Here is a 23,138-nt window from a genome sequence, read left to right as displayed (position 1 = left end):
GGGACCCGTTCCTCGCCTGTCCTTGTCCTCTCACACATAGACACGGAAGAGCTCCGAACCGCCGCCGCCGACGAAGGGCGACTTCAGCGCCTCTAGCGGCGAACGCCCGCCGCCTAAATCGATATCAACATGGCGACAGCCGCGGTGGGGCGTGTGGGCTGGATCGACGGAGGCGTGCCGTGATAAACACAGGCAGGAGGACGCAGCCGACGATAAAAAATCCCTACTCTCGGTGTTCGCCGCTTGATCCCTACGGGCGGCCGTCGCCTCGTACCCCGACCGAGATGCCGACCCGAATCATCCACAAGACGCTGGACGAGTGCCTGGCGCCGCGCCAGACCATGGAGCACGGCCTCTTCCTGACCAGGTACGTCCGGCGCTGGGGCCGGGGCTGCGCGGGCCGGGCCGGGCGGCGGCGGCGCTCTTCCCGGTCACTGAGGCGCCCTCGGCCGGGACGCTCGCTCCGTACGTGCGAAGCCGTTGGGGGAGGGGGGGGGGGGGGGGGCAGGGATGCCGCCTCGGTGGGGAATATACCAAGAGCTCTACTTCCGACCAGGGACGGCCGCTCCTCAGGCGGGAGTACAGCCCCGGGGGGGGGGGGGGGGATTCGTCAACGCCGTGTGATAGCTGCTGTGTCATGCCTGATACTGATGACTAAACATCGCACGTGCGCAAGCGGAGGCAACGGTAAATGAAACCCTGACGGTCACAATAATGAAAGGCATGTCTACGGTGATAGTGTTGATCTGCCCACTTGTTCGATATTCTACAAGCTATTTTTGCTGGCAGCGTGTTCTGATTGCGATCAAGCCGTTTGTATTGAGACTGGTCTGCGCGCCAGCATTGACATCCCCCACGGGTGCCGCGTGTGACGTCCCCAGTGGCGCGCCTCCCGGCGTTCGCGGCGCGGGAGACACCGCGCTGCATCTGGTCACCTCCGCCACAACCGAGGCTTGTTGGATGTCGTCAGGCCGCCTGACCCTGTGTTGGTGAGCTGGGCGGCAGGCTGACCTGCTCTTGGCTGAGCCCCTCCCCTCGGAACGGACGCCGCAGCTCTCTGTCACGTCCGACATCGCCTGCCTGGCAGGAAGATCATCGGCAGCCAGCAGCTGAGCACGTGCGACCCGTTCATCCTGGCCGACCACGTGGGGCCGATCCAGTACGGCGCGGGCGAAGCGCTGGGCGTGCCGGACCACCCGCACCGCGGCCTGGTGGTCGTCACGTACGTGGTGGAGGGCGGCATGCGCCACCAGGACTCGCTCGGTCACAACGGTACGTCCGCCGTCTGACCGGCGCACGTGCTGACGGCTCAGCACGGCGCGCTGAAGCCGGTGCCGATGGCCGCTTGCTGGCCCCGGCAGCAGGATGTGCTGTCGTGTGCAGAAGTGCGCCCCGACGTCCCAACAATGCGCCCTGGCGGTCAACACGGCACTCTCAATGTGGCCACAATTTGCCAGTCTCATAAGGACGTACTCCGCCCCCACGCTGACCTGGCGTCATGAAACTCACAGCGGCCTGCTCTGCGTCATGACGTTTACGGGGTTGTGCGCCATGCCCATGACAACGAGACATGCTGACAGTTACAACGGTTCGTCATGACAGGCTAAGTTAGACGTCCTGTCAGTAACATCTGTCACATTCTTACGGTCACGGTCTCATGCCCTGACAGTCACGAGGTACTTCCTGACACGCGAGCGATCGGATTTGCGTACCGTAACAGTCACGACGACGCATCCTGATATTTATATTACATAGTATCGTAACATCACGGGTCAGCACCGCACGCTCTGACGGTCGTAACAGGACGTTCTGACGGTCACAGCGAAGAGAGCAGTCTGACAATGGTTCACTTCGCACTCGAGTCCTACTGAGTGCATCAAGACCTCCTTGTGCCAGAAACGCAAGGAAACGGCGTCCCCATGTTTCCCCAAACGGAGGAATTGTTCCGGTGTGGGGGAGGAGGGGGGGGGGGGACTTTGGGGCGCGGTCCCCCGCGCAATGCTGTCACGAGGGGATTCCCGCAGACGCGTCTGACGTACAACCCCGGCCGATGGCGCCGGCGGCCCGTCAGCAGCCGGCCGGGGCCGGCTGCCGGCGCCGCGCCGCTGCTGGTCCGGCGGCCCAGCTGCCCGGGCCCAGTCTGCGCCTGAGGCCACCTCCGGCGATTCCGCATAACGCCGTGTTGTCCCGCGCCGCCACCGGCGTGCTGGACCGCAGTAATGCCAGCGCGACCCGCGTGTCCGTCATCAAACCTGCTTCTTGTGGAAACCCCTGGTATTCTTCGGGCCTCTTGATTGCGCCTCCGCGAATTCAGTCTCGGGAAACCAACATGGCGGCTAGCTGGCTTTGCTCCACTCGGCGCGCTGGGAGCTTGTGACTGTGTGAAAAGTGGGATGGTTCAAACGACTACTTTTTAACAATATTAACTTTTACTGTTGTGTTTGAATGCCAATGCATACAATAGAGATTAATGTGTGGGACATTTGTCTCATTCCGAATCCTGTTTGATCAGACGTTATATCCTATACATGAAATTAAGTTATATATCCTCCTGATGACTATGGTGTCTTTTTTTGCCAGCCTCTCGCCTGTCTGTTGCCGCTCGTCTGCAAAGTTTTCGTTTCGGTATCGGACAAGCAGAAGCTCGCGCACAAAACTGGCATTTGTTGCAATGTTCAGAGCGGAACTGCGCAATTTTTATGCCGTTTGACTTACACAGATGTTTGCCGTCAATTATCTGAAGCCAGGATGCGCCCATCTGGCAATGTTTACCGCGCAGTCAACAGCTGGGGATCACCAGCCATGCAACAGCGTCCGCCAGCGCGGTGCCGATAGGTCGTCGCGACAGTGATAAAACCGATTCGTCACAGCATGCTCCACAGCTGGCGTCTACACTCGGTCACCGCCCGAACAGACGACGTTATCCGGAAAGACTTGAGCGGAACTGATATGGTAAAGGACCATCTGACGCACCATCTGATGCACCATCTGATGCATGTCTGCACTACGTCCTCTGATAAACATCCGAGCGCTATCAAAGTGGCCGGCGTGACGCACGGCCGCCGTGACGCGTGTCGTAGACCGGCCGGGGTGACGTCCGTCCGTCCGCGCCGGCCTGGCAGCCGGCGGTTGCGGTGTCGGGGCTGCCCCCCCCCCCCCCCTCCAGCCCAGCCCAGCCCAGCCTGCGGACACGGTGTCCGGGCAGACCCCCAGCCCAGCCGGCGGTCACGGTGTCCGGGCTGACCCCCCTCCCCCCCCAGCCAAGCCGGCGGACACGGTGTCCGCTTTCGGCTGTATGCGTCGCCGGACGCCGCGAGCGCTCGTTAGTGGTCGGGCTGCTCCGGCCGGGATCATTCCCCCGTCCGTGGCGCTCCGGGCGGCGCGGCCCAGGCCCGGCGGCGGTGCGCGCGACGGGCCCGACCACGGAGACCGAGGTGGAACTATGCATCGCGGCGGGACAGAAATAATGCTGTCGGACACTGTGACGCACGCTTGGTACAGAGATGAGACTGCAGGTGCGCCGTCCGATCCCTCGATAATGCGACACGCAGCTCTTAAGGCATGTGAACTTATTCATAGTCTAGATTCGGGAAGAAACCACAGCCACACGTGAGGAAAATAACCAGCAGCGTGAAGCGACGTCTGTCTGTCGCAGCTGCCATCGGTGCTCTGTAGCGGCTAAATGGCATGTCACCTGCTCTTAGCACGGTCTTTGGGATAGCCCTCGTACCCCCCTCACTCCTAAGGCTAATGTTTGTTATCTCTGGCCCTGAAGATGAACATTCGCTGGATTCCAAATGAATTGTGGACACGGCGACCAACCGCTGCCTCATTGTCTGACGTGTGAACAACCTTTTCACTGTGCTGACCCCTGTCTACCGTCCACTGCTGCCGTCTGACCAATCACTCCTGCCGTGTGACCGGCCATTGCTGCCGTGTGACCAAGCATTGCTACCGTGTGACCGACCATTGCTGTCATGTGATGGACCACTGCTACCGTGTGACGTACCGCTACTGCGGTGTGACATATTACTGCTGCCGTATGATGGACCACTGCTACCGTGTGATGGATCACTGCTACCGTGTGGCGTTCCACTGCCGTCGTGTGGCCGACCACTGCTGCCATGTGATGGACTACTGCTACCGTGTGATGGGCCACTGCTACCGCGTGACGTTCCACTGCTGCCGTGTGACCGATCGCTGCTGCCGTGTGACCGACACGCACTCCGTATGGCAGATGAGCTGCTGGCAGGCAGCGTGCAGTGGCTGAGCACAGGTCGCGGCCTGGTTCACCGCGAGCTCCCCAACGACCATCTGCTGGCCAACGGCGGCACCTGGGAGGGCTTCCAGCTCTGGGTCAACCTGCCGGCCAAGGTAAGACCAGCCGCCTTTCAGTAGCTGCGATGCCGAGCACGGCGCTGCTCAGCTCCGGCTGCGCTCCGGAGCGAGGTGTCGCATGTGGAGCGGTGCCGCGTCTGTCGCCTGTTTCGGGCCTGCCGTGGGCGCGCATGGTGCATGCTGTGTGTCGTTCGCCGCAGTTGATATAAGGGGCGTATCTGCCGAGTCTTGAGAGACATGAGTCCATCGTGGTAATCTCACTACGCTAGTGGGTGGATTATTTGTGAGATTTATAATTATATTTTAGTCATCTACGTGAACCATCAATGCATTTAACCTATGGAAAACTGTGTTTTAGTCTGATGAGAAGAAGGCTGCAGCATCTCCTAGAATGCGTTTGTTTCTGGTTGTCATAATTATACGTTGAAAGCTGCGTCAATTCTACAAGGCCTCGGCCTGGGCCTTCCGTAGAATGGCCAATTCTTTTAATTTCAAGAGACATGGCACACGCGATTTACTGCCGCTCCTCCAACTACCCGATGCTTAGAAAGCTTTAGCTATTGATCGCCGTACATATGCTTACACTTTGCACTCTACATGAACACAGTTAGCCTACGCCAATTATGTGCATTAATATAATCATGCATGTCAGAATGCATGTCTCATACTCATTCACCGTGCACGTCATGCTCGCACACATGCGACGTGCCCTCATGTGGCCTGGCGTGTCCTCATGTGGCCCGACGTGCCCTCATGTGACCCGACTTGCCCTCATGTGCCCCAACGCGTCTTCATGTGGCCCGACGTGCCCTCATGTGACCCGACTTGCCTTCATGTGGCCCGACGTGCCCTCATGTGGCCCGATGTGACCTCACGTGTCCCGATATACCCTCATGCGGCCCAGCGTGTCCTCATGTGACCCGACGTGTCCCCATGTGGCCCGACGTTAACGTTCGGTCGTCCACACGCATTAGTCCGCGTCGGAAAGGCCATCTAACAACATATTTTTGCGCGTGTTTTGAAAGGTGAAAGTAACTTCATGACACGGTCGGTGCCATGTACCGGGCAGGTCATTGGTGGAAGCGTGGATCAGAACTGACCTCGATCGCAGCATAGGCTAGTCCGAAACAGCGGCCATAGGCCGAAGTTATAAAAAAAACGCCACTTTCTGACCAAAATAAGGAGCAGCGCGAAAAAAAGAACACCCATCTCCCAAATGTTACTAAATCGAAGACGCTACGTACACCCGTCTTTTTTCTCTGTTTTTTTTTTTTAACTTAAAAAGGAGACAGCTGTCATGCTGGCTTACATTCTAGAACAATCATACCTTGAATGATAGAAGGTAGATTGGGGCTCGTTGATGCGAAATTGTGATGGTTGGATTTCAATTATTTCATATATCCCAACTTGTTTTTGCTGAAGAGTATTCGCCGGTAACATAACTAAACCTAACCTAACCTTAGCATGTCGAGAATGTATGCAATTTCTGAAACGACACATCAGCAGAGCTGAGTTCTAAATGGCTAGCTTGATCATTGAGTGGGCTGGGGTCGATGCGCCCGAATTTGTTTTGGCTTGAGAGTATCAGCCATCGGCCTATTTCAGGACAAGATGATGTGCCCCGAAATGCAGGAGTGCCGGCCCGAAGACGTGCCCGAGTACAGGGACGCGCAGGATCGCTTCTCCGTGAAAGTTCTCGTCGGCCAGTACAAAGGTGGGATTGACATCACGCTGAGCGAGGCACGACAAAACAGAGAACACGTGTTTCCACGTTACGCTCTGGTCCCATCGCATACGGAAATGCTTGGGCATGTCCACTACAAGGTGTGCCACTATATGGTATAGATGCTTATCGCATGACCGTTGCGCACAGCAGCCCCCATAGAAAACAATGCTTACACCACACCAGAGTTGGCAAAACGTTTGCCTAGAGACAACGCGACTGACTGAGAGAGGTATTCTGTGCCATACTTGGCGTCTGAGGTGCCATGCTGCCCCCTCCCCCTGCCTTACCCTATCACTTAACATTTGTTACAACACACCAGTCAGTGCGGTAGTCAGTGCTAACGTAGCACAAGCGACTGAACATCGCGCCTGTGTTTGCGTAGTGTTACAGCTGCTCCGTTCTGCTGGCCACTACAGCTGTATCTACACGCTGGTGGCCGACTGTCGAGTGACCCACTGATGGAAAGGTGTCGTGTAACATAAAAGCAAAATAACCATCAGTCCGCCCCCCCCCCCCCCCCGCCTTTGGAGACAGCAGCTTACCGCACCAAAAGCAACCACTGACCGTAGCGGACCGTGTTCTGTATCTGTATCTACACAGTGTTCTGTATTTGTGTAGCTGGTGCCGTCACAGTAGATACAATACGCTGCCTTTGGACATCGGCTATCAGCAATTCTATGCTAGCTCGTCACCATTGTCGAAACCAGGCCTTCCCGTGATGCTTGTTGACGCACACTCACACACCTGACATACTGTTCCTGTTGTGTTTTGTTGCTGGCCGTAACGCTTTAGAGTAAAACACTGTCACAATGGGAATACAGTCAGGCAGAGAGCTATCCTCGCAATGGGTCTGTGTTGAAGTTTAGAGAAAACTGCTGGCAACAAGGAGGATGCATATTAGGGTGTTCCAGAATAATTTTGGTAAAGGTATGGCTGCTGGGGTTGGTCTGGTTCTCCGACTCAAGGTGAAAGTGCTCTCAGTGGTGTTTTTTTTGTCCCAATTTTGCATGTTTAGAGGGTGCACACAACACTAAATGTTCAGAAGTCCTAAACTATTTTCGGCCTGAGCAGACCAACGAGCCGTTGAAATGGATATTGACATCGATATACCTGGCATACCTGGCATACCTGGCATCGGACGTCGTTAAAGAATGCGCCGCTCCTAGCGCTCACATACCGTGCCGGCTCTACAAAATCTTATTTAACCACTGTGTCACTTGACCTGAGGGAAACAGTTAGAAAGTTGGGGGAAAGGGTGGGTGCCTAGTGCTTAAAACTGAAAAACAAATAAGATGGGTGTCAAACGAATCCTTGCTGCCATATTGACTCGCTGTTGTGTGTCTGTGTGTGTGGGGGGGGGGGGGGGGGAGGGGGGCGTGTGCGTGTGCGTGTGCGTGTACGTTTGCGTGTACATGTGCGCGCACGTGTGCATAAATGTGATGCAAACTCGTTTGACCTTACCTTGACCCCATCTTACCTCACTTTTACCTTCCCATCCTCTTTTGCCATCGACAAAGATAAAATAAAATATCACATGTAAAATGAAAATATTTACATGCCACACAGACCTTACTGTTACTCCGTTGTTCCATGGAGGAATCGTTATGAACGCATCACATCTTGCACGCCACTAAACAGCGGAGAGCAGCCAGTGCCCGTCGTTCATTCGCTCACCAGGAAACTCATCTGCCGTGGGGCTTCCACCCTCTGAACCTGTCCACCGGCTACAAGGCCTGCAAACGTGCCGGTCATTGGCATACCGCTCTCTGCGAAGTCATGTGTAATTTTTGGACCTCTCTCCAAATCACGATTTAACGAATAGCTGTTGTTGGTTTCCATCAATCATCAATCGACTTGTAAAGCCGCCGGTTTGCTCTGATCTGCATAAGCTGGAATGCCAGCCAAGAGGACTCATCTACCAGATTCAACAGTGGTATCCCCCGGTCCATGAACGGTGCAGCATCGTCAGAATAGGTCTGCTGAGTTTGGGGATAAGAGACGTGATTTTAAATCCGTGTTTAGATCCAAGTAATCCGAATGTTTACATAAACTCACCGATGACTTCAAGACCATCCCCAAGCGGTATGAGTGCGCAGACGAGTTAGGTGTAGGTGTAGGTATCGTTTAGTCTGATCCAATAACGGAGTGTTAGACAAAGCCATACATCTCTGAAATACTTTCTTAGGCAATACAACAGTCGAATGAACAATTACAGGGACCTAGGGTCAGTTATCAATGTCAGACCAGGGTCAAAACCAACCTGCTTTATTATTAGAGGACTTGCTGCATGGGGTAGTTTCTGGTGCTGATTTCGAATTTATTGATAACAGGAGCCGCATTATACACCTTCCGTACACTTTTTAAAGTTCAAAATAGGTCACTGACCTAGAATGACCCAGGTCAAAATTTTGTTTGAGGAGCATACTGCCTAGCGTAATCTATGTCGCTTATCCAAATGCAACATCAAAGTGGTTTTGTATGATTTTGGCCACCATGACCTCCAAAAGGTCAAATGAGGCCACTGACCTCAGATGAACACGTGAACTTTTGCTTAAAACAGTTATCTAGGTTCCAGTGGCCCTTTGGAGACCAGCCTGGAATTTGACCTTATTTGACCTTATTCAACCCGAATATTATAACCTAGAAACCTCAAACTTTGACCTAAGTGAGTCCACGTACAGGTCAACACACCCTGTTAATTTGGTATTTCTAGCCCCTTAGTTTCTGAGATCTCAGGGGGGTTAAATTGACCCCCACCCGAGCAAAGGGTATCCAACCGGCCACCCGGGTGCGTGTTAAGAAAGGCGAAAAAGGAGCCATCAAATTACAGAAGTATGCTTCTGCTTCCTCTGTTCGGAAGGACACCGGAACGGGTCGTGTAAGATGAACTGTCTCTCCGCGTCTCGCCGGTGTTGTGCCATCGGCAGCATAGTTTTATTTCTAGGCATTCTTGCAGCACAGACTTATGTATTTAACTTCAATTGGCTGAGGAGGCCATGGCTGACGGATACCAGGCGAATGCCATTTACACTGATTATTCGGCTGCTTTTCAGAGCGCTAACCATGAACTTCTCATCCACAAGCTAAAACAGTCATAATATTTGAGGGAATCTGCACCATAATGATTTGCCTCATATTTATCCGACAGGCGTCGGAGGGTTATCGTCAACGGAAAACCTCCGATTGGAATCTGGTGACCTCCGGCGTCCCAGAAGGATCATTCATGGCTTCCCTCCTTTTTTCACTGTGTATTTACAATCTTTCGTGCGTCACGGAATCCGGCTGTCTTTTGTGTGCCGATGACGTAAAAATTATCCGCAAAATTACGCCCCAGCTGACGGACTGCTGCTGAAGAATGATCTTGGTCATCTGGTGGCGTGGTCGGTCACGTGGGGCTGACCCTCAACCCTGCAAAATGTAAAACGTTGGCCAGGACCCTCAGGCGTGCACCCATCCAGCGAAGAGCTATATCAAGTAAATTGTTGAGTGCACAGCGAGGAATATTATTCACATAGATAAGACAGCAGTATTAGCCTTATTCCTCGGAGAAACAGGAGAATGCAAGTAAAGTCAGATATTTCGGCAACATGCCCTTATCGAAATAATAACGGAAGTTAATTCAACTGGGACGATTTAGCAGAAGTGTGATTTAACAGAAGTGAATTCAATTCATTTCTGCTATTGTTTCGATAGACATGTTGCCGAAATATCAATGCAACTATATCTCCATTCGCCTGTTTTTTTCGAGGACCAAGTGCTATATCGACAGAGCTGAGCTTGAACATGTGTGTAAAATTAGGGGCCATGACGTAACGCTGGATACCAATCTATCTTTCGCTGCACATGTCTGTGGCATAGTCAGTAGGGGGCAATTGAGCACTTTGTCTTCTTACTCGGCCCTTCCAAGTCGTCACCAGCTGCTCAAAATTCAATCGAAGCGCAGGGATGGCTGCGTATTTTGCAAACATGCGATCAGCTTTAGAATACTTCAGCGTGGTATGGGGCGGCCAACGCCCAGGAAGTGCGAGTCGATCGAGTGCAGCACAAGCTTCTTATTTAGTTGCTTACTCACACATTCTCCGGGCAAACAGCTTCTCTTTCTTATGACAACCTTGTGCTTCATTTTAAAACCCAATCCCTAGAAAAACCCAATCTTGCTGAGCTGTTTCCCTTGCTTGTGTCGCCTCAATTGACCCGCACACGAACTATGCTCGCTGTACCTCGCGCTCGTGTGCGAACAGTACAGAGCGGTCTGCTTTGCAGACTACCAAGCGTTGGCAACACTTTCTTAGCGAGCGACACTCGCAAAGATGTCTTTCATGACAGTTTTGGCATCTTTAGAGTTCAAGAGATGAGGTATGTGTGAATTCCATATCATCTTCACTTTGCTTTGAAATGTTATCCTTTGCGTCATACTGTTGTGTGCTGCGTAGTTAGTGTGATTTATTAAAACGACCTTACATGTTAACTGAGGGCCGCTCTGGCGATTAACGAAAATGAGCAATAAGCATTAAAAAACTGGCCATCAGCATAGATGACAGTGTCTAAGCCATGGCTGCTTTTCATCAGCGCTGGCGTCACCCAAAACGAGACGGAACACGATCATCTTGGACCTCAAAAAGGTCAAGTGACGAAGCTCATGACGGCCGACACTGGTCCAACCACAGGCTCGGTAACCATCCAAAATGACGCAAAATGACACGTGACAAAATTATACCACTGATCTCGCCCTGAGTCAGAGAGCCATACTAGCCCGGGCAGCCATACGTTTTAAAGGTGTTATTCTTGGACGCCGTCCTGCCTATGACTATCTGCGCAGAGCAGCGTGTCAGCCAGTCGGCGCGGCGCCGACTGCTGATTGCGGTGCGCATCGGCTGCTGATTGCCGTGCGCGCCGACTGCTGATTGCGGTGCGTGCCGGCTGCTGATTGCGGTGCGCGCCGACTGCTGATTGCGGTGCGCGACGACTGCTGATTGCGGTGCGCACCGGCTGCCGATGCTGATTGCGGTGCGCGCCGACTGCTGATTGCGGTGCGCACCGGCTGCTGATTGCGGTGCGCGCCGGCTGCTGATTAGGGTGCGGGCTGGCTGCTGATTGCGGGGCACGCCAGCTGCTGATTGCGATGCGCGCCGGCTGCTGATTGCGGTGCGCACCGACCGCTGATTGCGGTGCGCGCCGGCGGTGGCCGGGGGCGACACTCGGCCTCCGCTTCCCAATACTGCTTTGTCCCATTAGCGTAGCGGCCGCTCACAACACCCGCGGGATGTTTGGCCCAGTCCCGGCGGCATACGGAAAATTCACAGCAGGGTTGGGGCTTGAAATGTGCCACCGTTCGCCACATTTATATGCGGCCCGATTTGGATGTTTGGGAACACGGCCTCCTGAACTCCGAACCGTTTGTTCAGCGGCGCAGCTCCCGATAGAACTCCCAAATATGCACTGTCCTTTATTAGATGGAACATCTGTGGTACTATGGGCGTCATTCTCCGTCTTGGAAGGAGTGGATGTCAGCCCTTTCACCAGGGGATCTGTGCCACTAAAGCTGTTTTGAGCTCCTTAGATGTTCCATCAGGAGTCATTCCTGATGCCGATCACAGATGATCGAGACACGGAGTCTTATAAGTGTAATAGAGCCTTAAGTAATGTAGTAAGAGTCTTGCTGTGTAACAGATGTCCCGGGTATACTGAAGGCTGATGATTTTGTCAGAGCTCGAAAACATATCCATCATGGATGCACGCGAGGTAGTAGCCCCGCACACCATGAAGTCTCTTTGCGTTCGTTAGCTTTTCTTGAATTATTTTCTCACACATCCGACTGCGAGATGAATAATGGTCCGTGCTCAGTAGGAACTCAGCAATTAAAAGAGGCATAGAACGTCTGTTGGGGTTCGTAACTGTCATTGACGGCAAAGTTTCGGGAGATCTCCGAACGTTGTTATAAAATGTTCGGAGATTTGCGGACTTAGCCGGCAGTAAATGAATCGGCTTATTGCTGAAACCGATTAGCTGCTTCAAGAAATTGTCGAATCGTTGAAATGGTACTGCTGAATAGTTGAAGCTGTCTTGCTGAGTTACAGCCTCTTGTGTACCGTTTAACCAATTACTCAATAGATGTGATAAAAAAGCACAAATTAGGTGTTGACAAGTCTGCAGCCGAAAAGTTTCTAGACGCGGGAAATAAGCTTGCAGTAATATCGGACATCCAAGCATGCAACTTTGCCTGATGATTGCTGAAAGATAATACACTTACCAATAGCGATGCAATGTAAATTATTCTGATACGAGCAGAATATTCTGTTAAAGAGCCAGAGGGCAGTTTCTCCCTTGCTTTGGCCATATATATGAGAGAGCAGGTTGTCAATCCCAACAAATGCCAAATACCTTATATGATGCTCCTTTTGCGCTCTCCCTTCGGCCGTAACTATATGAATTTACATCTATATATCTGTAGCGATATGAACTTATATCTAACGTTGAGGCATGTGTGTGACGCCCTTTCGGCCATAATGGGACTATTTCTGCCGCTTACCTGCCTCCCATGTCTTCCATGATAGGACCAAAGCTGTGCGAAATTTTATATCGAAAGACGGAATTCTCTGGTTGAACGTAAGGTACCACATGGATCGGGAGGGAGAAGTGGGGGGGGGGGGGGGGGGGGCATCAGTTGTTGTGCATGGAACTGAAAACCGTCGTCAGTAAGGCCCATTCTTTCACATCGCTACGCATTCCTGTGCAAGCTTTGTTATTCGTAGTGTTCACGGTCTGATCAGCATCATATGCCGTAAGATGTGCCACCTGATCTTGTGTAGGCATGACCTCTGACCGGTCAGTCGCTTTCCCCAGGCTTTCCAGCCTGAGCTGTGACATCTGGTACTCTAACTTTGTCCTATACCTTCCTGATCTGGACGTCGATGCTTTAGCCTTTGGCGTCGGCCGCGTCGGTTACTATGTGCCCTCCGCACGTTTGATGTCAGGGCATGGGTCCTCGGTGCCCTTTGCCATGTCTGGCATTCTTTTCATATTCATGCGTGGATCGGTGCGAATTCCATGAGGATTGATGGTGACCTTTTGATCTATACAAAAGTTTGTACCTCATGTTCAGTCCCTCAGGGCGGAGTGTGTGACGTCCTCCCCGCCCGCCGTTCATCAGCCCCATCACCGGTCCGTTCAGTCACTCAGGGCGAATTGTGTGACGTCCTGCCCGCTCGCCGTTCATCGGCCCCATCACCGGTCCGTTCAGTCACTCAGGGCGGAGTGTGTGACGTCCTCCCCACCCGCCGTTCATGGGGCCCTTCAGCGGTCCGTTGGTTGCGGCATCTGCGCTACCGGCTAGGTCTTTGTTGACGCCCGGTGCTGTACTGCGTTCTTTTCTGGGCGTTCGACCTCGAGGCTTCTGTGCCGTGAGGTCATAACTGAGGTCTGGCTGCCCCGATCACACGGAGGGTCACTCAGTCCTGAGGTGCCTCCTGGGCTTGAGGTGCGGTTTGATCGCAGCAGAGCTGTCACGTTTCCTCCCGTCCTCAGGATGTGTGGCAGCTGAGGCGCCCTGTGATCGTGCCGCGCCCTCAGAACTGGTGCTGTCCCCGAGTCTGGCCGCTGACCCTTCCGGCGGTCCTGGCAGAGATGCGGTCGCCGATCCGGACGCACACGCCGGTCACGCTGCTGGACGTGCGGGTGTCGGCGGGCGGCGCCTTCGGCCTCGAGCTACCGGCCGGCCACACGTGCTGGCTGTACGTGTGGCGCGGCGCCGGCCTGCTCGGCCACGTGGAGCAGCGGCCCGTGCGCGCCGGCCACGTGGCGCGACTCAGCGACGAGGGTCACGCCTTTCGTGCCGAGGCTGGCAGAGAGGAAGGTCAGCGCGCCGGGAAGCTGCAGCGCCACGACTTCCATTGGTGGGACGTGGTGGGCCTGTCCAGGATGTGGTAGCCGGAGATGGGCACGCTGGACCGGCAGTGAGAGCGGGTGCTGGCCAGCGAGACGAGTGAGGGACGGGGACAGGGTTGGAACCGGGGTCTGTGTGGCAAAAACGGTCATGTTAATGTGCCGCGCCAGATCTGTCATGCACAGATCTTGGCCAATCCGCGGGGGCGGGGGGGGGGGGGGGGGGAATGCTGCAACTGGTTGAGCGTTTTACCTTCTACCGCTCCTAGTGTGGGTTGTTATGGCTGTTCTGTCCTGCTTTGCATTTCTACCGCCGTTTGAGGACAAGCGAATTACGTTGCAGACATGAGGCTACTCATCGGTTCCGGGGTACCTCTCAAGGAGTCGGTCTTCAAGTTTGGCACCTTTGTAATGAGCTCCGTCTCCGAGATTGAACAGGTGCGTCCAAACACTTTTCATGTCCCAATAATTAAGATTTAACGGAGGGTTAGTACTGCGTTCTTGTTCCAGCCACTTTAACATTGACCATGGTCGAGCCGTGGACGGTGAAGCACACTGGCCTTGTTTCTTTCTTTTGCTAACGTTGGGTAACAGAGCGCGGTGACATTTCTAATGCAGGGAAATCGAACGGGGTGGGCTTGTCGGTGTTCTCTCAGTCTCAGCATAGCCTACAGCAGCTACTGAGTTATAAAAACCGAGTAATGCCAGCGTGCTATTTTTTATGGACCTGTCAGTGGTGAGGCTTGTCAGATAATTAGCCATCGCACTAACAAGGGCGGATCAGGTATCCTCCCACGCGACAGCTTTTAGAATAGCTCCAGAGCAGTGTGTGCCATCGTCCTGATACTGCTAGAACCTTATCCTACATCATTTTCAAAAAGTTACAGTAAAATTTGAAAGAAGAAATCACGTCAGGACAGTGATCTGTATAGGTTTTAGCTAAGCCATGTCGGAACAAAGGGTCGTTGAATATGACCTTTGTTAGTGACGCGTTACAGTCTGGTCGCGCTTTTGGTTGTTTAACTTTATGCATAGCGTTGCTTTACCTGATCTCCCAAGTGCTGCGATGCCATCATAGGTCACTAGCCAAAATTTGGCACTTGCTTCCCATTTTCAGTGAGATGCTTTTTAGTCAGTATTGCGAATATCTTATTCATTTTCAGACTCGGCAGCGTCTCTCGTATCCCCAGGTGACGTTTATACCAAAGTGTCGTCACAGATCACTGTTCCAAGTTGGGTTTTATCTCGCAATGTTTATCATAGGCACCATACAGGCACAGTTGTTCGTCTACGTTTATTTTTAGACTTGATGGTGTTGTTCATTCATTTGCATGTCACGTTTGCCCACAAATGTCATCGTAAGTCATTGGCCTATGGTGACCTTTACATGCCACTGGTAACTGGCTGACCGGGGTCATATACCAGTCGTACACAATTATGTACTGAACATAGTGTCGCGGTTTACGACGTCTCTCATTTCCTGACATATTGTAAAGACAGAGTCCATATAATCCATACAATTTGGTTGGATTGTACGGATTAGTGGAAATTCTAGATGACCTATAATGGCATTGACTTTAACCTCAGAGTAAGACAATATGACGGGTGACTGTATGTTTGCCAACTGTACCAGGCACTTGGATCTTGGCTGACGCCATTTGGTGGATCGCTATTGCCGTCGGCAACCTGTCCTGGCCTGTTGACGCTGGCAACGCTGGGCCGCTGTTAACGCGCCGTGCTGGACTGTGATCGTAGGTGGCCTGCGCGCCGACCACTGGTCGCCGTTTTGACCCTGTGCCGGCCGCTGCAGGCGCTCGAGGACTACCGGAGCGGCAGGCTGGGCCAGATCACGGTCGGCGAGGGTCGGCCCGGCGCGCTGCCGCCGGCCGCGCGCGGCCTCGACCTGCTGAACCCGTTCCAGGGCGAAATAGAGCGCCTGGGAGGCCCGGACGGCGCGGCCGAGGGCGCCGCCGCCGCCGCCGACCCAGCCGTCGCGCACCTCACCAACGGCCACCGTCACTGACCGGCCCCCGTCTGCTCGCGCGCCGTGGTACGCACCGCCGCCGACCACGTGCCGCGCGCGCGCGCACACATCTCTGTGTGAGATAGGCAGCGGGTCGCTGTTGACGGATGCATGGTTGTGGTAGCTCGAGATACCGATCTGTGCCATGTTGCAGGGGTTCAATTTCTTTTGTGTGCTATCGTCCTTGCCCTCTTCATGTTTTCAATATTGTTGCAAGCTCCTAGCGTTGGCCCCTTTTGGCTGAACCAATGAAAAGCAGTCAGGGAAGTCGAGCATCGCGCCCAGATTACATACCATGAGCATTGTGAGACGACCATGGAAAGTGTGCTGCTCAAATATGAAGCACATTTGCCATGAACATGTGCTTTCTAACTCTGGATCAGTTCTGGTTAGATATGGTCTTGTAGACGTGATCAAACACCAGAACAAAAGATCATAAACCCTAGCCTCATCAAGCACCAATTCGGTAAGCACTACAAAAGTTTAACCAGAGGCCTCGCTGATCGCAGCATTTTCGAACGTTCGCTTAAACTTTTTCACACTTCACTCATTTCACAAAATCAGCAAACATACGACAACCTTCACCCAGAATTGTACAATGCAACGTATTACCCCACATTATTGATAATCTTACTACTGTTCAGTCATAAGCCCTGGCCACTTAGGACTAACTTCCAAGACGGGTAGGCCATAACCATATATGGAGATGATAAATGTAGAGGTTGCCGTTGGTTAAGATAAAAGGTACTAAATCTCTTAGGAGAAACACATTTTGGGATAGATTATGATTTTGGGCTCCCGGTTCACACGGTTATTTTTTGCTGATTTACACAAAACAACGACCGTGCCGTGCTTCGCTAAAATGGATGGCGCAGCCTGTAGCAAATGTTGCCATGTCACCTTACACGGCGTCAGCTGGCTTCAGGGCTGGGAAGGCAGCTTTGTAAGGATGAACAGTGAAAATACTGCTTTCATTTAGCAAACCAGCATGGCCTGGTAAGCGTTTCATAATGGTAGAAAATTATCTCGAAGTAGTTGGAATTTATAAAATTTTCAGCGATGAAATGTATCTATTTTGAACTGATATAAAATATTTTTCTATGGTATGCTGGTTTTTTTTTTTGCTGGTATGGACTTTTAATCGCCTTCCACCTGTCACACATTCCCCGAACTGAAGTGCAGATTTTACGCGCCGCCGTTGAGTCGGCGTTTCGCCAAGCCGACGCAAGACGTTTCGGGTCGAGAGTACTGTCTGCAGCAGCTAATGTTAAGCCTGTCCAGAATACAGCTGTAACAGGTGCGGGGGTGCTCCGGCTCATGTAGTGAGGCGCTCAGCAGTGCTTGGCTTATTTCCAGAGCCTGCGGACCTGAAGCGGGGTATGCCAGGACGGCATAAACCAGCGCCAGCGCCGGCTCAGCGCTACCTAATGACGTCATCACCGCAGGGCTGCCCCGAAGATGCGTGACGTCTGTCGACTATCCACTGCTGCTGTCCGCTACCCGCCCTGTGGGACCGCCGCTGGGAGCTGGAATGTGCGCAGCCCATCCGGTCTGTGACGAAAAGGCGCTGAAAGACCAGCTCGCGTAATGAGGCGAGAGGACCGCACGTGCGCTCGAACTCATGCGTGAGGATCCAACGATGGGTGGAATCGCCTGAGTGCAGGCTTAGTCATATATGATATGGAGACAGGTTGCGGTTTGGGGAGGCGCCACACCATTTACGCTTGTCGGCGACCAGACGGCGAACGGCGTTCGTAAGATTGTTAAGCATTAGCAAAGAGGGATTCTACGCATTCGCACGCACGTGTGTTTGAGAGTGTTGTTGCAGTCTGCGTTGGATTGCCTGTTCGGGTTGCTCCAGTCAACTTATTGTGCATTGTGGAAATTGGCCTGCTCCATGTATCAGCACTTTTTCACCTGTCGTTATGGTCTAGTCATGAATGCAAGACAACGTTGCTTGGATTTAGTAAAAAATAAAGACTGTATAGAAAAGAACGAATGTGGCATTTGCGTTTTGTTTCATCGTGCAAAAGTCGTAACTGACTGGGCTGATAACGCCAAGGAGGCAGGGGGTAACGGTACCCGATGACACGCAAGGGCAGCTTACCTCCTCGGCTCACCGAGTGAAGTTAGGCAGTTCGTCGTGGGCCCTGCACGAGTCATCTGACACGGTCAGGAGAAGCGTTGCGGCGGGGCCTACCGTGACCGAGAGGAGGCTCAGTTATTGGAGGATCTCGAGTGATTAACAACAAGCCATGTTGGGACTGATAAACTTTGCCCGCCTGCGTTGTTTCGTCCCCCGCGATCACCTGGCTGTAAGCGTTTCTCACGATCTGGTTATCGGACCTGCAAAATCCGCACGCCGATTGATAGTCCCGGTTACTCTCGGCCAGGGGACTTGACACTGCCCGTCGGAGCTGTGTGACGGCCACTGTCCCGTGACATAAGATCACGGGGTGCCCTCAATTAACTTGAAGTCTCCAAAAACTGCCGGATGACTAGAACTGTCTTGCGCATGTTGTGATAGTCACCTAACTTTTAAAGATATGTTGGTTACGCCGACATACCATTCACCATCGTTGGTACAAACCCTTTTGGTTCGACACAACCTGACCTCAATTGGCGTTTGTTGGTGTCCTTATATGACTTCATACACCACGACATGCTTCGACATCCTGCTTTGGCACACAGCCAAAGCAGTTGAACACATACAAAATGCAAAAAAAGGATATTGTAAATTGTTATTGCGAAAGCAACGACCGCACAAGGTCTTCATTGCATCGAAATTCTTGTCTTCCAGAACGTGTCAGGGTGATTACCTGTCTCGCACTGAACATTTGATAGACCAAGTGGAGTCTTTCGAAATACGTATCAAGCACTCGCAAGGAGGTTTTTGTAACGCCATGGCAGCTTGTGGACTCAGATTTGCTCGATCCACCTTCAATTGGCGTGTTGAAAGCAACAAAGCTGCAGCTGCATGCTGTGCTATGAGCGGGCTTTTATCAAGAGCGCAGGGTTCGACGTTACTTTGCTTACGTCATCCGCGAACAGAAAGAACGAGCGACAGTCGTCCTCGGCGCTGTTTTATCTTGATGTCGCCACCAGTTTACGATTCATTTCCATTTCCGCCAACAATTTTCTCTTTTGGTGAAACCGCTGCACGGATCCCACGAGTATTTACGTGCAAAAGGCAAGATCAAAGGCAGGGGCTATCAAATATACAGAGAAGCGCCTCTGTTCACGTTGTTTACCATATCTAGCGAGTAGTCCTTCTTCGTGGCAGTTCGTTGGCTTTTTGAAGAGAAGATGGAAGGACGCCTTGCTTTTTCAAAGCACAAAGTCATCCGTGATGCGTGATGATCCTTCATCCATAATGATCACTTCAATGACCTAATATTTATTCCATCATGTTGCGACACTACTACCTGGTGCGACAACACGGTAAAACCATGGTAGGTAAAAACGAGGCCGTTTTCGACCCGCATGCGTTGGCTGTTTGACCCAAAGGTCACCAAGCCTGTTGTGCAGTATATCACAAACATGTTTTGTCGTGGATACGGTTCAATTGTTCGTGTTACTGCGGATAAGACAGAAGTAAGAGCCTCATTCCTCGGAGAAAACCAGGAGAACGGAAATATACGTGCGTTGATATTTCGGCAACATGCCTTTGTCGAAACAATAGCAAAAGTGAATTGAGAATTACCTGCCGATGATCCTACTCGATTTTTCAGGTTTTTTTTAAACAGCCAGCCGCAGTTTTCATAGGACACCAACAACCATGGGATTAAACAAGGAACAATAGCCAGCCACTTCTACGATACATTGCATATCTTACTAAGAATTACAATACTCGAAAATACGTGTACGTGCAAACGAATTCAAATCAACAGGTGTCACGCATCACGTTTCATTCAAATATGCAAGCGAGTTGAAGCAAACGGGCATCACGCATCACGCATCAGTTATACATGCAAGCGACTTCAATTAAACAGGCATCGCAAATCACGCGTCAGGAATCACTTACACATGCATACGATTTTAAGCTAGCACACATCACACGTAAAGGCACACATCACGTTCGCATAATCGGCCGTGATGAGCCCTGTACGTTAAGGTCTGGTCGCCGACTTCTTATAAGAAAAGATTGTCAGCCTGAGCGTATTTTGCCTTAAAATGGTCACCGAAAGAGGCATTTCCTGTTTTGTTTTTGGCGTCTCACAGATGTTCATTCTATCTCAAACGAATCGGGCGCATGGACTCCCCGACATGATAGTCGCTGCTCTCAAAGGTCACGCTCTGACCGAGCGACGCTCGCGCCATCTCTGGGCGGCCTTTCAAGCGATCATGAAGATACTCAGCGCTCTAGCGCTGCTGACGCTCCTGGCGGCAGCCTGCTGTTGCAACGATGTCTTCCCGCTGCCAGCACGCGGTTCCCGTCTCCGAGCCGCACGAATTGCATCCCGCTGGTTCCGAGCGTGGGTGGCGTGCGGTGGCACCACCGTGGTGACCCTCCAGCTGGAACGGCTGAGGTGTCGTGAGCCGCTTGTCCTGGCAGGTGACATCGAACTAGACCCGGGTCCAGACGGCGCGGTGGCGGCACCGCCTGCTGCAAGAACGGCAACCATCATCGTGTACCACGCAAACGTCCGCAGCCTAAAGAAGCAGCTGGGCGAACTCAGTGCCTGCGTCCCAGCCCTGGAGCACTATGACGTGGCAGCAATACCGGAAACCCGGCTGGACGACACCGTGTTAGACTCCGAGTTCCACGTCGGATTCCAACGACACACCTGGTTCCGCCGAGATCGAGGGTCTGTAGGTGGTGGCGCGTCCTGCGCCGTCCGCATGGCACTGCTGCCGCTGCGCCTGCCAGACCCGGCCAACACTGGGGTGCTGCTGATCCGGCTGCAGGGTGCATTGGTTACTCCGACCGCGTGTTACTGCCTTCCCGATGGCGATGCTGCAATTGACTGAAACCTGCTAACCTGTCAACAGTGCAACGGCTGGCCACCAGTTTCACAGCCACCAGTTTCCAATGCTTCTGCAGTTCATGCAGAACCATCGTCGTCGGAGATTGCAACCTCCCTGAAATATACTGAACACCGGCGGCCGGAGGTGCCACTTCCAACCCTCGGAAAGCGTCGAACTGTGCCACCAAATTTGTCGACACGTGCGACATGTGTGTCAAGAGCCGTCAATTTACAGACACAAACCCCTACTTCCTTTCTTCGGAAAGGTACTGGAACAGGCTGCATATGATGCGTTGCACTGCTGCACTGCTGCACTGCGTTGCCACGTCTCTCCGGTGTTGTGCCAACAGCATAGTTCTATTCCTACGCGTTCGCAGGACGCTGACTTCTGTGTTTACTTGAAATCGGCTTGCGAGGACATCTCGGACGATACCAGACGAACGCCATTTTTACTGATTACTCGGCTACTTTTCAGATCGTTAACCATGAGCTCCTGATCCACAAGCTAAAGCAATGATACCATTTCGATTGGAAACTGGTGTCCTCCGGCGTCCTGCGATGGTCACTCTTGGCTTCCCTTCCTTTGTCACTGTTCGTTTACGATGTTTCGTGCATAATGAAATTTGGCTGTCTTCTGTGTCCCGATGGCGTAAAAATTCCAGCAAAATTACGTCCCCTATCGACGAACCGCTGCTGCAGAATGATCTCGATCATTGGTAGCATGGTCGGCCAGGTGGGAGCTGACACTCAACCCTATTAAATGTAAAACGTTCACGATGACCCTTATGCGTGCTCCCATTCAGACCACATATTATATCGATAGAACTGTGCTTGAACATGTGTGTAAAGTAAGGGACCGTGGCGTAACGCTGGATGCCAAACTAATCTTCGCGGCACATGTCTCTGACATAGCAGGAAAATCGAGCGCTTGGTCTTCTTATCCGGTCCTTCCAAGTCGGAACCAGCCGGTCAAAATTCAACCGAAGCGCGGGGATGGCTACGTATTTTGCAAACGCGCGATCGGTTTTATAATATTGCAGCGTGGTCTGGACGGGTTGGCCAGTTCCCACGCAGCGCGGGTCGATCAAGTGCAGCACATGGTTCTTGTTTGGTTACGTACACATTCTACGGGAAAACAGCTCCGCTTTTTCATGATGGCCTTCTGTTTCATTTCAAAACCCATCCGTAGCAGCACGAAGGGTGCAGCACGATTTACTCTTTTTGAGAAACGCCTTTCACGGTAAACCAGTTGCATAGCTGGGAGGACCTTTATAGGAAAAGACTCACCTATTTTCCTGTCTGGGTGGCCCTGCGCTCTGCAGATGACTTCGAGCTCTAAAAAGGTCATAGGGTCCATGCTTCCCTCAATTTTAGCCAGAGCTTGTTTTGCCAAAAAATGGTCACCGAAAGGGGCATTCCCTGTTTGTTTTTAGCGCCTCGCAGGCGTTCATTATATCTCAAACGAATACGGCGCATGGAACGACAATAAGCTAAAAAAGTCTCTTGTGAAATCTTCCATCTCGAAGTCCAAGTGTCCGGGTGGCAATGGATGTCATTTATGCAGCTCTGGGTTTCAGGGGTTTGCACGCAAAAAACGCGTTTTACGCGATCAGGTGTGGACTGTGTGAAAACATGAGAGGGACGTAATCTGTGTCGGGGAGTCCATGTGACCTTTTCGTTTGAGATCTAATGAACACCTGCGAGACGCTAAAAACAAAAACAAAACAAAAACAAGTTCTCATGGCTCCTCGAATGCCATAATGAAAGAGCTTTTCAGGATGCCGTAACGCCACGTCGTTCCATAAGCTTTTTCAACATCGAAAAACACAGCGCCAACATGTCGTTTTTCCCTAAGACTGGTGCGGATCTTCGTGTCGTGAGCTAAAAGATGGTCGATGGTACTGCGATTTTTCTGAATCCACATTGAGCAGCCGTGGAAACGTTGTCCCGCTCTAAAAACCACGACAAACGTACGTTTACCATGCGTTCCATCAACTTACAAATGCATGATGTCAGTGAGATAGGGCGATAGTCGGCAGGGTCAGCCCCACTCTTACCAGGCTTGAGCATAGGGACAATGTATGACTCACGCCGAGACTCCGGAAAACCTCCAGTCGCCCAGAGTTTGTTGTAAGCTGTTAAGAGGGCCTCAACTACTGAAGTGGGGAATTGCTTAAGCATGGCGTTGTGAACTAGATCCGGA

The 23,138-nt window shown here is 52.3% G+C and overlaps 1 protein-coding gene across 1 annotated transcript; it reads left to right on the top strand.

Moving 5' to 3' along the window:
* The first annotated feature begins 123 nt into the window (after window positions 1-123).
* Window positions 124-17,963, top strand: LOC119113172 (putative quercetin 2,3-dioxygenase PA2418). Its single transcript, XM_037237522.1, has 8 exons — window positions 124-367; window positions 1,088-1,272; window positions 4,238-4,374; window positions 5,944-6,052; window positions 13,686-13,916; window positions 14,289-14,383; window positions 15,756-15,995; window positions 17,325-17,963. The coding sequence occupies exons 1-7, from the start codon at window positions 285-287 to the stop codon at window positions 15,966-15,968; spliced, it is 1,053 nt and encodes a 350-aa protein (XP_037093417.1). The 5' UTR covers window positions 124-284; the 3' UTR covers window positions 15,969-15,995; window positions 17,325-17,963.
* The last annotated feature ends 5,175 nt before the right edge of the window (window positions 17,964-23,138 follow it).

The sequence above is a fragment of the Pollicipes pollicipes genome, unplaced genomic scaffold, assembly GCF_011947565.3.
Source record: "Pollicipes pollicipes isolate AB1234 unplaced genomic scaffold, Ppol_2.1 Scaffold_7261;HRSCAF=8764_pilon_pilon_pilon, whole genome shotgun sequence".
Taxonomy (NCBI): Eukaryota; Metazoa; Arthropoda; class Thecostraca; order Pollicipedomorpha; family Pollicipedidae; genus Pollicipes; species Pollicipes pollicipes.
The sequence above is the reverse complement of the archived record's forward strand: the minus strand, read 5'-3'. Positions and strand labels throughout refer to the sequence as shown.